Genomic DNA, 18,852 nt, shown 5'->3' with positions numbered 1-18,852 from the left:
TGCGGGATGCCATCGCGGATGCGTCATTTACTCTTCTAAACCATCCCGGCACAGCAACGTGGGCTGTTTGCAACAGCCGCACTGCCACATATGCTCCTGATTTGACGTGGTAGTCTGGCCCTGGCACTCCCTCGTGGCGCATTGAACCTGATTGGTGGGGGAGTGACTATCATCCAATCATCATCGGTGTCCATCCATCACGAGCCCACCGGTTACGCCGTAAATGCACGGTGGTCAACTGGGATAGTTTCCACACTATTCTGCACGATATACCTGTGGAGTCGTCACCACTGCTCGTAGACCGCATATAATGCCCGTTAGACAGGGCTACAACTACAGATGTCGATCGACCGGTTCCTGACATCGGTCTGCTCAACATGTGGGCTCCTCGCCGACAAGCCGAGTTGGCAGCTTCACAAGACTCTACATCAGCCCAGGGACGTACAAGGGTGAATCATATTACTGCTAAGGCTCGCAAGTATGAACGGAATCTAGCACGACGGCAGTGGCATACTTGGTATGAGCAGTTTAATACCAATTCTTCAAATTCATCTCTCTGGCGAACTTTTTGGGCAATGAAACAAGGTCGCCGTCGCCCAGACGCAGCGACTACCGCGTGCTTCGCAGCTAACTTGTTTCCGGACGATTTTGTCAGAGAAGCGGCACGGAAGTTTTTTTTTTTTTTTTTCCGAAGTATGATGTGTTGCCTCCCTCAACTACAATTTCTAACGTTGTAGGAATTCCAGCACACATAGACAGACTTTCAACAGCAGACGACATCAACGGTATTGCCAGTCCTTTCTCCATGCCCGAGTTGCTTGTGGAAATAGATGAGGCCAAACGGAAGACATCACCCGGTCCGAATGCCATTCCATATGAAGTGTGCAAGACCCTGAGAAACGCTGTACTCCCTCAACTTCTGAACACCATTAAAAAAGTATGGCTAGACGGCTCTGTACCAGAGACCTAGAAATCAGCCATTTTGATCCCAATTCCAAAACAAGGGAAGTCACCGACGGACCTCCAAAAGTTCCGGCCTATTACTCTAACTTCAACACTGTACAAGCTGACAGAAAAAAAAATGTTAGCTACACGATTGTTCTGGTGGCTGGAGCACCACGGTTTCTACCACCCCGCACAAATTGGCTTCCGTCCATCGATAGGCACCGAAGATGGGCTGGCTGTTTTGGCCTCGCAAGTTCTGTCGTCAACCCGCAGCCGCAATGTACAGTCTTTGTCAAAAGTTTAGAGCCCACGGGGTCTGCTTCTGAGCCGCTTCGTGCGGCTTATAATGCTTGTCCGGTGTTCCGAATCTCTTGATGGTAAGAAGATTTTTTGACTGCCGAACGGAGACGGCCGGCTTCGCACACATTCCAGTTTTCCACTTCTTCTCAGGTAATGGGCTACCTGATGCATATATGGCGCCATACCAAACTTCTTCTTTTTATCTCGTCTTTTTTCTGTGGCTGATTAAGTGCAGAAAAAAGGGAAAGCTGAGATGAAAGGCAAAAAAAGGCGAGATAAAAAGAAGGTGAAGTTTGCTGTGGTGCCATATATGCATCAGGTATCACATAACCTGAGAAGGCTTGGCAAGCATGCCGGAGTCGACATTGTCTTTTCGGCTCCTAACCGACTATTAAAACTAGTCAGGAAAGTTAATTCGGCTAACGATGAACCACGCGGCTGCAAAAAAAAAAAAAAAAGACACGCAAAAAAGCTTATAAAGTGCCAGGAAGGTGTGATCTATATTCCCTGCCGCTATCATGTGGGAAGCGTTGCATCGGCCAGACTGGCCAATGTCTTGACGAAAGATTAAAAGAACATTGTGATAACGTTACGCATGGCCCTATTACCGGTCATGTAGCCAAGCACTGCAGCAGGTGCAAAGGAAGGTGGCGATAGCAGTGCCTGCCAACCTTTGTACAATGAGTGTATAATATTAGGAAGTCATCGTGACCAGTTGACAAGGGAGGTGGTGGAAGCCCAAATGATAGCGAGGCTCTCGGAACAGTGCATAAGTGCACCATCTGTGGCATTGTCAAACAAAAGGAACAGCTTATCTCGAATGCGAATGTTTATGCGACCCTGTAATAGTGTGAATTTTGTGCCTACTCATGTTCTTTATGCCGTGATTTCTATCTCTGCCTTCCAGTGGGGTATATATACCGGCTGGACAAGCAATGAAAAATCAGTTGTGCAGTCAGCGCTCTGTTTGTCGTTATATGTTTTCTCTCTTGTCTCGTTTATCGCGCTGTAGATATGGAACCTGCAGAAGACTGCTGCATTTAGTCACTGTCTTTTGGCACGCAAGTGGGTACAGTCTTGACGCTACCTATATAAACCGCAGTGCATGTTTCCCTGTCGCAAGCGCTTCTGCGTTACGCGAACGATAGGTGCGCCCTTCGATACGGAGCAATCGAGCGAATGTGAAAATATATCGTACTCCCTGACCTGCCACCTGCCGGCAAGTCGCGGCCAGCTCGTTCTCGAAAACTATCGATTTCTGGTCAGTGGAGCGCTCCAAATGGCTGCCTCAAGGCCGCTCGTTATCATTTTCCCGAGTGTCATATTTCTCGGCGCGGAGCGCACGCGCCGAAATAATCGCCACAAAACGCGAAAGACAATCATAGGGAACAACCTGCAGGATCACAGCAGCTCTCTGGCCGAGATTTAGGGCGCGCGCGGTGGACTCTCCGGATCATTATCTGCCGACAACGATTACGGACCGCGAACCGATGCATAAGAAAGCCCCTTTCCATTCTCTCTCTCTTATTTCTTTCGTTCTGATCCAGCGCTGTCCGTCTCCTTCGCGTGCAAACCACGCTCCTCTTTGTTTCGCCCCCATTCGCGGCAGCTTAATTCCGCCGCTTTTCCACTCTTCCCGGCATTTTTATTTCCCCTCCTTTAGTGTTTGGTTCGCTCCCGTATGCTGAAAACCAATTTGCACAGAGGCTCTTCCGCGCGATTCGCAAATGACGCAAAACGCCCATTTATTATACATACTATATACCACCCCGCGGAGACCGTTTCGCGCGCGTCTGTCCCGACATACGCGCCAGAATAAGCTCCTCGCGGCGCCTCCACGTGCTTTGCGGCACATACATTGCGGCCGATGTTCACTTGGCTCAGACACTGGCTTCTTGTTTTTGTTTTTGTTTTTTCAACGTGGCCAAAGAAACGGTTAGATTCGCCGCAAGAGATAAAGCTTTTTGTCACGAAAAAGAAAAATAACCCGGGATTGTCCCCGTTCAAAGATTCTTTCATTTGTTTTGCTGAGCGGGTTGCAACATCGATTGTCGCGCTTCCCGTTCAACGTGATTTGCTGCGACGGTGACAGGAGGTATACAATTCCTGGGATGCGTCTAGGCGGTGTCGACTCTGGCAATCCTTTGCAGCAGTCACGTTCGACATGTGAAACCGTTGGGAAAATGTCGGGTTGCTCGCTCTATATAAAGTTGAACAAACTGGCGAAAATGTGACCTTTCCAAAGTTGGCCTTCATTTGATCACTTGGCCACTTTACCGACGGCGTCGAATAAAGAGGGGTGTGAGCTTATGAGGACGGACGGTTCGTGTATTAGCTCATGCGCCCCCCCCCCTCTCCCCTCATATATATATATATATATATATATATATATATATATATATATATATATATATATATATATATATATATATATATATATATATATATATATCCCAGCTAACTTGTACCGAGCTTTTAAAAAATACGGTTAGCCCTAGCAGAGTGAAACCAATTCAGAGCTATTTAGAGTCGCCTATGCCAACCTCTAGTATTTTTTCTTCACTAAAGTTAACTAATTGGTGAAGACTAATTAGCTATTTTTGTAATTATTGGGTTGAGAGAAAAAATATGAATGCAGAAGTTGCAGATCTTGAAAAACAGGTCGTTACGTGGTTTCCATCAAACTAGCGTTTATATAAAGTGAAATTTTTACCAGCCGAAAACGACGTCTGGCGCAATTAAAAAGAAAAAAAAAAGAAACCTCATCGGGACTGTAGCGTCAGTTTGAAGCCTTGAGTCGAGCCAGCGATAACAAAATCTCCTTTTCTGGGCCTTGTGAAGCTGGCTGTATGCACAGCGGGTTAGTGAGAGCATTTTTGAAGGCCTATAATTAGGGTGGCGTAAGTCGTAGCGTGAAGGAAACAACGTAGCTATCCGTTTTTTGGCGAAGATTTACAGCTTTTGCATTGACACTTTTTCTCGCAAGCCAATAATTAGAAAATAGCTAATTAGTCTTGAGTAATTAATGAACATTAGTGAACGAAAAAATACTAGAGGTTAGCATAGGCGACTCCGAACAGCTCTGAATTGGGTTCACTGTACTAGGGGTAACCGTATTTTTTAAAACCTTGGTCCAAGATATATATAGCATAAGTAAATAGACGTACTTGGTTGCTAGAGGTTACATACAAGTGAAAAATTGCTTCATACTGTTTCCAAGTTTATTTGGAGTCGACGTTTCGGCAGGAGCCCTGCCTTTCTCAAGACTTGTCCTATCGTTTTCCTCGAGAAAGGCAGGGCTCCTGCCGAAACGTCGACTCCAAATAAGCTTGGAAACAGTGTGAAGCAATTACTTGTATATATATATATATATATATATATATATATATATATATATATATATATATATATATATATATATATATATATATATATATATATATATATATATATACATATATATATATATAAAATGGCCAGAACGCCGCTCAAAGACTAAGAATGGCTATTAGACATTTATTTTGGTGCGATAGAATTGCAATGATGTTGAAAATATTGACAATACATGTATAGATCTGGGCTAGACATGGTAGCTTTGGAAGGGGAAAATCAAGCGCACTGAAAAACGCACACGGAAGGAAGAAATCGACAGAACAAGCACTCACTCTTGGTGAAAAACAAACACGGTAGGACGAAAACGATAGGACAAGCGCTAACTCTCATAAGCGTTGGAGCTTGTATAGTGCTAACTCTCATAAGCTGACTCTCACAAGCGCTTTCATAAGAGTTGGCGCTTGTCCTGTCGTTTTCTTCCTTCCGCGTGTGTTCTTTAGTGCGGTTGATTTTCCTCTTCCAACACAAAATATAGTGCGCTTAAAAAACAAAAGCTTCATCACAGATGCGAAATTGAAAATTACGCGACAACGGGCTTTTTACAACGGTTCCTTCAGCCCCCGGCTTTCTGGGGGTAAAGATTGCAAGTAAGCGGTTCTTGGAACGCAACATCACGGGTCCTCGGCCCCAGTATATTCAAAAAATCTCAGCGGCCATAAATCTGCGCTTTTAAATATTACGGCACTGGTACGACAGAGTAAAGGTACGGGAGCTAATGGAGAGGGGGGGGGGGGGGGCCTTTGCTTCCCTTTTGCGCAGGGTATATTATATAAAGACATTGGATCCGGTCAAGGTACGTGCACAGTCTTAGGGTTAACACGGAGCAAGCGGTTTCAGAAGTCGGTCCGCCTGACCCAGCCACGCAACGAGTCGATATGGCGCTTGCACTGACAGACCTGGAGGTGGTGCTTCGCATGGCCTGCCCACTTGGCTCCGAAGTGCGGCCCGGCCGGACGTATCGGCGCTCCAAACAGTTGCTATGCGCTCACGTGTTCGCTATAAGAATTAACGACAGTGTACATACCAGGGGAGTCAAAGGATACCATCGAAAGCCAGATTTTTGTTCCGAACGTACCGGCTGGGGTCCGGCCTTCATAACAATATATTGTGCACCCCGTGAAGCAACTGAGTTATCGGAGTTTGTTAGCAACGCCGTTTCCTCGCAGCTCGGCGGGGCCCCGCATAGCGGTGCGCCCGGAAGGCGCCCAGTGAGCAGGCAATGCCCAACAACAACAGCGTGGCGACCGCCAAGTCGCCGCAGCCGGCTGCTGAGCCGCTGCTGCCGGCCGACGAGGCGGTGCACGATGCCAGCCCGCGGTCCCAGCCACTGCCGCACAGGAGCCCCGGGCCGCGCTCGCCGGCGCCGTCCAAGGACAGCCCCGTCTTCTTCGAGAAGAACAAAGTGCGCAGGATGCGCCACTCGGCCATCCGGGACGACGGCTACTGCTCGTCCACCAGCACTCCTCTATCTTCGGGTGAGTACACCGCTACTTAGGGCAGCACCAAGCTCCACGAGAGAGCAGACCTGGTTCGTCGTAAATTTCTCATTACCTCCGAGAATTGTCAATCGAGAATGCAGTTCTAACAGCAGGACTGTTTGTGTTGGCATAATTGCACGTTGGACCGCGCAGAATACGTGGACCACCTGAGTGGCACCGAGGGCCAGACGGCGGTCATCCTGGCTGACGGAGTGACGTCGACGGTTCCCGTGAAGCCAATCGAGGCGCCCGGCGAGCGGCCAACGTGGAAGAACAAGGCCGACTTCTTGCTCTCCATTATTGGCTTCGCCGTCGACCTGGCCAACGTGTGGAGGTTTCCCTACCTCTGCTACAGAAACGGTGGAGGTGAGGGCGCCCTCCCAGTCCTGGTTGAGCGCGTCCTAACGATGACCTTGCTTTACATAAGTGGCCGTCAATTTGGTACATTATATCGTTTGCAGAGGTGATTTCGAGATCTCAGAATTACTAATCCTTCCTTGAACGCTTCCTTGTTCTGACGTTTAAATTGCACCATAAAGCACAAGCAAGCGCACTGTTCATGTTCGCTTTGTTTGCGTTCATCGCTTAGCGTTCTTAACAAGCAACTCACCCAGCATTCCTTGCAGACGCTAACATTACCACACCCCCAGCTTTGCTTTTTATATCACACGCAGAATTACGAATAAATACAATGTTGAGGTAAGCTTCTGTATTATACTTCGAGTTTTGTACGTCGTACAGCAGCTAATCGGTTTTGTAAATTATGTGGTACAGCTTTTCCCGCTGTCATGGGAAAGCTCAGAAAGGAGTTTATTTAATTTTTTTTTCTATTCACACGCTCACGTATTCACAACATACATATTGGATATTATTCTATTCTTCTATTTCTATACTATCAGTGTCACTGCATTCTCCAAAGAGAAGAGTGGGTTAAGTTACAAAACGAGACCGAAAATGCGCAATTGAAATGTTCACAGGGGAGTACATTTCATAACAAAAATAAATACAATAGGTGTTCCTGTAGTAATGCAAATAATTTCTTGTTGTAATATTACATAATGCATTACGAGCATGCTAGGTGTCATAGAATAAAATAATATTGAAGGGAAGGTGGTTCTAGTCAGCTTATGTTCGAGGAATGAAAAGCTGCAAGAAAGCACATGTATTCGAACTACTCATAGCAACTTCATGATGATGATAGATACGATGGGAAACATAATATAATTGAAACAACTCGTTGTGCAGTGGTCATAATGGTCATAAGCGAGACATTCTGCGGATCATTTCAAAGGGCTGAGATCAGCTTTCATGGCTGTAATACTTTCGGTTTGGCTATAATTTCAATAAATAAATCGTACGCACTTATATTCAACAAGTTCATTTTGTCGTTAATTACTTTTGTAGCTTGAATCCCACACAGTCGATGCATACTCTATTTTTAGAGATATTAGATTCTTGTACAATCAAAAAGTTAACGACGATTGAGCGCTGGGAAAGTAACGACGCAAGTGGTCAAGCAAGCGGTTTGCACTGTTAATTTGGGCCTACCAAGTAAGGTCAGATAGAGCGACATGCCCAGCTACTTATAAGAATTTAATTTTTCCAAATGTATGCTGTTCAAAAAAGATGCGGGTACACATGAATTTCCATGAATTCCATTACTCGTAGTTCACACCAGTTCCCAGCCGTAGTTCGATCATCCTAAACGCAGTTAATATCATGAGATTTCTTTTTTTGTTTGTTTCCCTAAAAATAACACAGTAGTCAAGAAACAGGAGAATGATAGCATATATCTGAGAGGAGAGTTTATTGTTTAAATAAAAATTAAAGAATTAGTAAAGGTCTTAGTACAGGTCCCACAGGTACTTCGGAGTGCACATCAAAACGCAGCAAGTTATGGCTGTTTGCTGAGACCAATTGTGAAGGATTAATGAGAAAGCGTTCAGCATGTTTTAAAGCACTAGGGTCAATGGCAAGATAATTAAGCTTATGAGGTAGCAAATTGTTAAAAAATTTCTTGAAAGCTCTGGAAAAAAATAGGTGGACATTTAATCTCCACCTTACGAATATAGCACTATAGCGGCCTGCGACCCTCTCTAATTACACACACACTCATAAGCATACTCTCGTAAGAGTTAACGTGGGTGTTGTTTGAGGTCCCCGAGCGAGGCCACGTGGCTGTGAATCATGACAATTTTTCGCTCACGGCCAACGACACCGGCTTTTCTGCGACATGGGATCCTTCGCGATGCCGCGCAAAAACAAAAAATAAAAATATGATTCGAAAAATTATGTCTGGGTGTTTAAGATTACGCGGTCTAGTAAGGTAGAATAGAATTGTCACAAAACTGGCACAATAATTATTCTTACTGCCAGCTTCATCCTTCCTTCTCGCTCTCTTTCATCGGAATCGCTGGGCGAATGTTTTCTTTTTGTCAATAGTTTCCATTGTTTTCATTCATTTTGTTACCTTTTAAATGGCCGTAAGAGGTTACTTGAGAATATTACATATGGGTGTGATAAGTGTTAGAGTAAGAACGCATAAAAACCCTTCAACACACGCTCTCATATGCTCTCTAGAACTGCAGGCTGGAGAAAACGGATATATTATCGAAATGAGAAAAATGTCAAGAATGTTAGCTACACGTACCCTGCAAATTTTTCGGCCCTGAAGTTTATTCTCGGGACAAAGTGCTAGTAAGGAAGCACACAAGAATTGCACAGCCCAGAAGTGGTAGCATAGCATGCGCGGAAGGAAACATGCCAACCGCAGCGTGCACAATCTTTGTACGTAGAAAATTGTACGTAAAGAATCCAGAGGGTTTGTGTCTAAACATTGTAATCGGGGTCCTGCAGTATTCCTGGATGTTGCACCCATCGGAGCGAGCAGAAACCAAAACGTTTTTGCATTCCGAGATTTACAACACTGGTTATGTATTACGAGCCGTACTCCGTAGGTCAGAAGCCGGTATCTAATGCTCCGAACTTTTGGTGAAGACTGTACAAAGAAAACTATGCGGCAACCAGCTTAAATATAAATTCTTTGAAGCTACAGTTCGTGCAAGGATACCAGCGGCAAAAAAAATCAAACAATATATATATATATATATATATATATATATATATATATATATATATATATTCTTCTACTTTGTGTCTAATTATCTTTCCCCTAAACAGATTACATTACTAATTTCTGTGATTATCCAAGTAAACATTAAAAAAAAAAAAAGAAAAAGTACCATCCCCAACGCTTTCCTTGGCCTCGCTGACTGTTGGCTTATTTCTTTCATATATATATATATATATATATATATATATATATATATATATATATATATATATATATATATATATATATATATACAAAGTGCGTAAAAATGGCTTGCGACTAGCTCGCTCCAGTGATTTCGGCCGTCGAAATAGTCCGGCGCCGACACAAAAACTGCCCGGATGTCTTTTCTGGCATGCGGGAAGGCTGTAAGACTTTGTCCCGTGAACTTCTGGTTGCAGCTGCGGCTCGCACATCATAGCAGACTGCGAGACATGGTGAACGTCCCGTTGGCCATCCTGCACATACAAGAGAAGATGAAAATAGAAAAAAAAAAAGCTTGCACACACGCTAGAAGGCGTTTGCAACACTTGTTACCATTACTAGGCGACCTCAGAAGTCGGAACACCGTTTTTAAGGCCATTCATCATGGGAGCGCCGGTCGGGGTCAGTATGCGCCATACATTGCGCGCATTTCGGCCGCGGCCGAATAATATGTCCCGCAAGCTTTCTTTGCCCTGGTGAAAATAGAACGGTGTCCTAGTTCAAGAGGGGTACAGTATTAGAAAGGCGCTGTCGATGTATGAGACGCAAAATAAGAGACTAATTTATTCATACTAAAAAAAAAATTGCGCAAGAACTACACTCAGCCCTTGCAAGCGGCCTCGCTACATCCTTTGTTACGGATTTTGGCGACTTCTCCTAGGCCCCCCTTTTTTTTCTGATACTCTGGAGCTCCACCGCGCAATAAAATGGCCCCTTTTAAACATTCTACAGCACTATCGAGACAGTGGATCGTGGCGACGCTTATCGGTGATCTGCCCGCGAGCATTGGAGGCAGCAAAAAGCAGGCGGCTCGCAAAGGGCGTATTTGTGGGATGGTGACGGCGGAACGCGGTGCACGGTGCTTCTGCGCCCTGTATATGCATATAGGCTCAGGTCAGCTGTGAAACGCAGCTTGCGCGCACAGCGCGGCACGCTTACAGACGCGCTAATCGGGTCTCTGTTAACGAATCCTGAAGCAGCGCAGACCGAGCCGCTTGCCGTCAGGTGCCACCGACTGGCGCCCCCCTCTGATTTTCACATGAATGGCGCGCTGTACAATGCGCGCCTCAAACAACTCCGGTCAATTATAATGCAAAGCACACGGTATCGCCGCGCTCTTTTCGACAGCTCGACAAATATCGGCGCCCTTTGCCGTTATTGCTGCTGTTGTCGAGTTTGCCCGCTTCGAGTCCTGCGGCACGAACGCTCTACGGAGGATCTTCTTTTTTTTCTTTTCTTTTCGCGTTGCGAAGAGCAGCCGTGGCAGTTGTCACGTGACCCCACGAAACATTGGTAGCAATTGGCGGATTAGGAGAGGCGTGTGTATTCCTCTTCTGCAAACATACGTCCCTCTCATTTGCATGAAACAACATTAAGTCGATATATTTTCCTTTGGTAGAAACGTGCCCGGGCTAAATTTGCATATGCCGCGAAGTTAAAGAACGAAGAAAGCAGGACGAAAATGTTCCTCTTCACAAACCCTATAGCATCGTCGTTCGAAATGCCAACTGTTCGGAAAAGAGGCCCGGCTCGTATTTACGCTTCGTTCGATTAAGGCAGGCCAAGGCAAAACTGAGGTACGCGTACGCACGTGCCCTCGATCCATTTGAGGTCTAATAGTTTGTAGAGAGCCGGAAAGAGTGTATACCCTTGTTGAAATATCTACAGGCCGCAGGATTTGCGCTACAGCCGTGTAGTGGGGCATTCAAGGCACCTTTCAAGCTCTGGACCCCCACTGTATGAAAACAGTTCTCTTTCTAACATTTCAAGGTCACTTTTGTCTCTAAGGGTACCACCGTGAGTGCTCCAATATGCTGCTCAAAAGCAGACCGTTTGGTCCGCGAACTTTTCACCAGTGCTGTACATGGAAGCGCAGGGAGGAGACGCGGTTGCGCTCTTTTGAGATTAGGCGACATTGCGCGTGATCTTGAACAAGTTGCGCTGCACTATAGTATAAAAAAGGGGGGGGGGGAATAGCACCGGCGGTTGATACGCATATGCTGGAGTTTTGGTGGATGTTGCCTGGTTTTACGTCTAATGTTACCCACACTCCATTTTCTTCTCTACATCCTCAGGCGTGTTCCTGATACCTTACATGCTGATGTTGATCTTTGGGGCCCTTCCGCTCTTCTACATGGAGCTCGTTCTCGGACAGTACAATAGGCAAGGTCCCATCAGCGTCTGGAAGCTGTGCCCACTCTTTAAAGGTACGTCTGACAACTGTCCCGGTGAAGAGCTGTTGTTGTGTCTGTCTCCACCTGTCGTCTGGGTTTCTGTCCTAAGGTGATGCAAAAACAGTAAATATATTTACCCGCCAGGATGTACATGCGCCAACCGAAGAAAACAACGAAAAAGTTGAAATTATTGCTGCTGGGAAGCATTGGCTTGACACTGATGGATGCATCGTGAAGGCCGCGCGGGAAATTCCGAGCACCCCCCATGGATGAGGGTCATTCACCTTTTACGCATTATGAAAACTCGCGCACATGTAGACCACTGCAAAAACTGCCTCCGCCTCCTGGAAAACATGTCGATGTCAGAGGCACCGCGATAACTACATCAGCTAAGTATCGGGCACATTTGCGCGACCTGTCTAAGTAACCAAGGCTAGAGACAGGTACTTGCTGCTAGGGATCCACACAAGAGAAATGTAAAGAGAGAAAATTTATTTTCTCAACTAAATGTATTTTCACTGACCAAAAAGCTCTCATGCAGTTTCTCATATGAGATAGTTAGTAGATGAGTATTATTGAAATGGTTATAGCTGTATTTTACGGTATCCACAATTCTGAAGCCGAATATGTATTTACATCTAGCGAGTAAGAGAGATGGTCTGCTCTACACCTGTGGGCGATTGCTCTACCCGAGGGATGCGCACGACAAACACACAGTGAGCCGTATGACAAACATCTTTAATCTCACAGGGATCGTCGAAGTCGGTGCTAGGTCGTCTTCCGGGTGGCTGCGGGTCGTTTCCGTGGAGAGCGCCAGGAGCGAAGCAGGAACGAGGAGGCAGGGTTGGTTGGTGGACCAAGAGGGGCGAGACGGCGGCGCGTGCCTTCTTTTATACCCCCCTCGCGCGGGACCGGTTATCCCCGAGCGAGCGGGGAGAGGGAAACGGGCACCGCGCAGGGAGCATTGGGAAGTGGCGCGGCCTTCGAATGCGCGGCGCGCTACGAGCCCTACACACCTTAACCATGAGATGCGCCCGACTTGTACACCTACTAATATGTGAAGCGAAAACATGTACAGACGTGACAAATTCGCAAGGGGAAATTCATTAATATGCTTTCGATGCGCTCATTGTGGTCTCATCGTCGGCCTGTGTGCTAAGAGCGCCGGCGGGCGCAGGCGTGGGCTACTGTTCAGTGCTGGTGTCCTGGTACGTTTCCTTCTACTACAACGTCATCATCGGCTGGGCGCTGTACTTCATGTTCTCGTCCTTCCGCGCTGAGCTGCCGTGGTCCCGGTGTGGCAACCCCTGGAACACGGCCACCTGCTACAGCGGCACGCTGGCCTACAACGACTCGGAGGCGCCAGCCGCCGACAACCGCACCTCGCCCGCCCTGGAGTTCTTCAAGTAAGGGCTCCCCGGAATATGTTATTGAGGTCTGCTTCATTTGCCAGGCTTTCGTGTTTGTCTCAACAGGACGCATCCAGCAAGTTAGTGTTGCTTGCCTCTGCTCGAACAGCGCCGTTCCGTCGTCTTTTGCATAGGTCCCCGTTTAATGGGTGCTGACTGACATGGTACGGATCGTCGTAAGTTGTAGCTAGTAACTGTTTCGAGTTGTCTTATGTGCACAATTTGTTAGCAAGATTAGCATGGAAGCCATGTAGCATACACGCTCAACAATTCTGCACGCAGAGATAGCTGCAAGTGAATCTGAAAAACAAACAAAACATGTCGCGATTGCGGCCTGTGGTACTTTCTAATCATATACACTCATTAACATACACTCGTAAGATATTAAAGACGCGCAGTTTATACAGCAGCGCCCGAATGGAGAAAGCTGAATCCACAAAGCTGCGTTGCACCGGAACGCAGATTCTCCTCGATTCGTCGCCACTATGCCACGCCAAGCAAAGACGGTACGCCAACTTTGCTGCTCGTTTTCTTGTTTTGTTACTTCTAGCTCTCACCATGCGCAGTCGTGAGATACCACCTTACTCGGCATACATGTAAACTCCCGCTTATTCCCAGCCGATACCGTGCCTGGCTGGTAAACCAAAATGTGTGGGTTCAAAGCCCGCCTGAAACCTGAAAACACTTTTTAATCGATCGCTTTATAAAGTTAAGTGGTTGGACACGCGCGGCGGCTTTTGTATTCGCATTCACTGCCATGTTTTCGTCGCGTGACGAAGCGTTTAACGTGATCATTGGGGGGTGTTTCACTTCCCGAACGAGGTCACGTGGCTCTGACGCCATTACCCTGTCCACTAGGCGAGATTCTTATATAACAACGATGACAAATCCGACGGCTTGTTTTCTGCGACCCGGGGCTTTCAAGCTATAGCGTAAAACTTTCTTCGCGTCACAAGACTACAGCGATACACGGACGTTAGGCTTATAAGATTGCAACTTTTGAACGAACTCGGTGTCTTAGCCATCCATAGTTGTGTGGATGTGTGACCACAGTACGCATCTACTTACTGGCGCTCTTCCAACCCCCACTAGAGCTCGGGATGTCTTACGGGCAGTAATGTGCGATTTTGGAGAGCTGGGGTTAAACATCAAACATGGTTAAAACAGCCATAGTGCTCTATCCAAAACTAGCAGACGATGTTTTGCTTCAGCATTTATGAGGCTTCTAGAATGATTCGATTTGCACAACTTCGCTGTTGTTGTTGGTTTGCTTTTTGTTTTTTGTTTTTTTGGCTCTGATGTGGTCTGGAAGCTGAGCTCACGAACTGAATGTAGCGTACGAAGTGAAGCTGAGAACGTTCTCCTTGATAACAACTTTGTAAACATTACCTGGAGTAAACTTCATAGCAGGCCACGCGATTTCTTGGACCCGCTAAGTAACTTAGAGAGGTATTGCAGCCATGGTGCTGCTGATGTTTTAGTCTAGCGTTACCGTGGTCCGGACAACTTGCAGAAGTAATCCATTTACCGGAAATCAGACATGAATTCCAGTTGTTCCTCGTGTAATATACAATACAGTTCATAAAAAATAATTGAAGCCCTGCCGGGGTGGCGCAGTGGTTACGGCGTTCGACTACTGATCCCAAGGATGCGGGATCGAATCCCGGTCTCGGCGGCCGCTTTTCGATGGAGGCGAAAAGCAAGGCGCCCGTGTGCTGTACGATGTCAGTGCGCGTTAAAGAACCCCAGCTGGTCGAAATTTCCGGAGTCCTCCACTACGGCACTTTGGGACGTTAAACCTCATAAACCAACCAACCATAAAAAATAATTGTCAGGCCAAAATCTGAAGGCTACTTTGTGGTTTTGATCAACATATAATGCAGAAGAGCTCCTGAATCTGCAATAAAAGAAAATGTTGCCTGCTTGGCACGCTTTGCTCAGACTGAAGCAGCAGTTCGACAGCTTGTGAGAGAGAATCAATTGATTTTTGTTATTCGTAAACAAGGCAACAACTGATACTACGAGCATATCGGCAGTGACATCAGGTTCGCAGCATAGTGCGAGAAATGTCGTAGCGTAGCCAGTCCGACTGTCCATTATGCACTCTGCCTGCTCACATTCGAAGCCTTCGATAGAGGTACGCTATGCCGTTATTTAATGAGCGAAATGCGCCAGCAGTGTAAGCAAATCTAGTCTTTGAGCTAGCTCTATAGTTAGCTAGATGGATATTTTTGACGTTCTTTTAGAATCGAGGCTGTCGCAAGCGCGATTTCGCCTGGTTGATTAAGGTCCATGTTTTATTTATTCCGTGCATTTTTAGTTTTATTTTGCTTCAGGTTCTTTCTTCAGGTGTTCAAAGCTATATATTTTCGATTACTGCGACTGCTCATGCAATAATTTCTTTCTGCGTTTTGCACCACCAGCACTGTGGTATAAGTTCTTTCTTGTCTCCCGCCTATGTGTCAGTTTCGTCATCGTTATCCCTTAAATGCAGAGCTTCCGGAAGGCAGATCATGTTCTCTTTGCTATCTGGGTGTACAGCTGCACGAAATGTATGCTTAATGTTTTCCTAAACCATGCACTCCTGCACGCTACACAAATATCGGCTCCCTGAGCTCGTGCTCGGCTGCAGCGTCCTTCGGCGATTATAGGCAGCTGTATAGGAAGTCGTCATGGGAGAAAATGCAGCTTCTTTACGTATTGTACCCAACCACATTGACCTGTGTTCGCCTGTGTCTATAAACGAAATAGAAGGTAGATGGTTGGTTGGTTGGTTTGTGGGGTTTAACGTCCCAAAGCAACTCAGGCTATGAGAGACGCCGTAGTGGAGGACTCCGGAAATTTCGACCACGTGGGGTTCTTTAACGTGCACTGACATCGCACAGCACACGGACGCCTTGCTTTTCGCCTCCACCGAAAAGCTGCCGCCGAGGCCGGGATTCGATCCCGCGTCCTTGGGAACAGTAGTCGAGCGTCGTAACCACTGCGCCACCCCGCCGGGGTGGCGCAGTGGTTACGACGCTCGACGCTCGACGCTCGACGCTCGAAATAGAAGGTAGAGGTTAGCTGCTTCCATATACCATTCCCGTAATGCGCGACATTGGACGAATTTGCGAGAGGAAGAAAGGAAAAAGGGAAGCTGACATTCTAATTTCCGCTTGGCACAGTTATCAGTCACACGAATCGCAAGCCGGTGCCCGAAAGTATTTATTGCAGCAAGCGTCGCGAGGGCATATTTCAAAGCATACTTCATGCTGAGCGCGGATTTGGGACCGTCCTCAAGGCAAACTCATTGGGTCTCTACGACCTCGGCTTTTTATCACGCATAAAACACGGTTCAGGCATGACAAACCACGATATCTCGCAGCCAGTTTCTGCTACGAGGTTGTTCCCAGGATCTTCACAACAGTGCGTCTTATTTCCGCGTATCGGTAAACTTGTTTTATTTAACAAGTTTGTTTATTTCATACTACAGATCATATTACAGGTTCAAGCACAGCAGAATACAGAAGTACGTATTCCAGATACAAGGGCAGCAAGAAAAATGAACGACTAAAATGAGGTACGCAGGATCACTATGCGCAGTCGCTCATTATAGGTCGGTGAGTTCCACTCTCCTGTGCTAACGCAGGAAAAAGAAAATTTAAACGTGTAAGTTCGAGCAAAGCGTGGAGAATGAGAATAGGGAGGCGTGTAGCTAAAGAAGATGCATGTAAGGTGCCGGATCATGCGCCAATTTGCTTATTTATGAGCAAAAAAAAAAACGTTCTTTTTTTTTTTTTTTTTTAGCGGTGGATGTTTCTTTCTTGCCTCAAGGGGTCGGCTATTGTTATAATATATTGTTTCAGGCGGAGAATAGAACGGTGAAAATTTTGGAATAAATCAATCTTAGGCTTTATTTTGAATTCTTTCAATGTTATTTAATATCGGTTTTATTATACGGACCCCACGCTAGGCGTGTATATTCGAGCTTAGGTCCGATAAGCGAATTAATTATAGACGAGTAGTTCAACGGGAGAAAAAGCTTTCGAAATTTTATTCCGTAGAAAACATTGCTTATTTGTGAAATGCGGACGAACTTATTAGGACAGAGGGTTTGTTAATGTTACACCTAGGTATTCATGTAGGTGACTGCCCGGTGATACCTGAAATAAACAGACTTTTTTTTTTTTTTTTTTTACGTGCCACGCGAAGGAAGTTTGTTTCTTCTTTTCAGGACCATGCCTTATTTCTGTCATCATGCAAGGATGCTAGTTAGATATCGGGATTAGTGTGGCGATTAGAACATGCCAAGCTACTGTACGGCACGCGATCACAGGCAAACAAATAAATCTCTACACCAGGAACAACTGTTTGAACGGTGCCCATTAATAAAAAAAAGAAATCATAAAGGCACAAGTATATTCCCTTGAGGCACCCCAAAAATGACCGCAAGAGTGTCCAATTCTCCCCATCGATTGGGACATACATTTTACGGTTAGTTAGTCTTGCTAACACCTCATGAAAACCGATCGCTTTAACCTTCAGGATTAATTTATCATGAGAGTTTGCCAAAAGCTCTTTTGAATTCTAGAAATATTAGATCAACTTGGTCATTAGTGTCTATAGGGCGAACACAACGAAATGAACGGTTGTTATTAATTTGGTTACAGTTGAATATCTTTTATGCTAAAATTCGGATAGATTACTTACAGTGCCGATTTAATCATTCATTTGTGTGATTAGCGATTATAAATGCAAGAAAGTGGTTGTCGCTTGTATGTTCTTTTTGCTTCATTTGGCACTTCGGAGTTGTCAACAAAATAAAGAAAAGCACGCGTTACTGTGCCCTCCACACAAGCTGCATTCATCAGACGTTTTGATTTCTCACTTTGTCCCTCATAGCTACGGAAACGGATCCCCCCTCCCCTCCATGTTAGTTCCGCTCTGTCGCAAGTTTCCTGGCAGACGAAAGTACGGAATCAAAGACGCGCAGCATCAGCCAAAAAAAAAAAAAAGAAAAGAGAGAGAAAGAGAAGAAAACGGGGAGGGAGTGAGAGACAGGACACAAAAATGACGCGAGCAAACGGGGCCCTCCACCGGACACTTTCGCAACCTGCGTTACCGGGCGGGAAAATAAACGATTTCTCCGGAGCGACTGAGATGTCCCGCTGCCTGCGACAATTACTTCAAACTCGTGGCTTGCGCTTTCGCCGACAGCTGACACCGACAGCAGCGACTCGCAAAGAAAGACCGCACCCTTGTCTCCCACCTTGGCGAACAGAGCAAAAGCGCGTTCCCAAAACCAAAGAAAGCGGGCGCGAAGGAGGCGACACCCGATCGGCGGCTGCAGATAAAGAAAGGCTTCCACATAACGGCGCACACAACGCGGCGGCGACAGGAAAGCTCTTAGTGGTGGAGAACTCACTTTTCTCGCGGGCGAAGCAGGCAGGAACTGTAGCTGCGGAATCGGTCGCAGCCAGCTTGCTCATGCGCACTAATGTATATATCACCCAGTACGAGTGGCTTAATAAAAGCAACTCGGGAAGACACAAAAGCCTTTAAACAATAACTGAACGCGGGCCCGTCTCCTTTCCACCAGCCGCGCTCTGATAGAAGGCGCGCCACCGTAAAGGGTCCGTCTGGGCCAGCCGTAAAACCCCGGTGGGCCACGTGCGCCCGCTTTTATCTACCGCTCGAGGCCTTCGCAGACCCGGGGGGTTGGGCGGCCCCTGAGCGATTCCGGACGGGACACGAGGCCCTGCGGTTACCATGGCTACTATCGAGCCGTGCACTGTGCCACCTACGACACCGGTCGCCGCGCTGTGTCCGGCTTTCTTTTGAGACCGTTCTGTGCC

The 18,852-nt window shown here is 46.5% G+C and overlaps 1 protein-coding gene across 1 annotated transcript in view; it reads left to right on the top strand.

The window, feature by feature from the left end:
- The first annotated feature begins 5,857 nt into the window (after window positions 1-5,857).
- Window positions 5,858-18,852, top strand: part of LOC146205156 (sodium-dependent noradrenaline transporter-like) — a 55,447-nt gene continuing 42,452 nt past the window's right edge. The window contains exons 1-4 of the mRNA XM_084589842.1: window positions 5,858-6,113; window positions 6,270-6,482; window positions 11,508-11,639; window positions 12,784-13,012. Of these exons, the coding sequence (XP_084445968.1) occupies window positions 5,858-6,113; window positions 6,270-6,482; window positions 11,508-11,639; window positions 12,784-13,012 (830 nt within the window). The remainder of the gene's footprint in view (window positions 6,114-6,269; window positions 6,483-11,507; window positions 11,640-12,783; window positions 13,013-18,852) is intronic.

Source organism: Amblyomma maculatum, chromosome 1, assembly GCF_055883805.1.
Source record: "Amblyomma maculatum isolate TAMU_Amacu chromosome 1, ASM5588380v1, whole genome shotgun sequence".
NCBI classification, from domain to species: domain Eukaryota; kingdom Metazoa; phylum Arthropoda; class Arachnida; order Ixodida; family Ixodidae; genus Amblyomma; species Amblyomma maculatum.
This window is presented reverse-complemented; position numbering and strand designations above follow the sequence as displayed.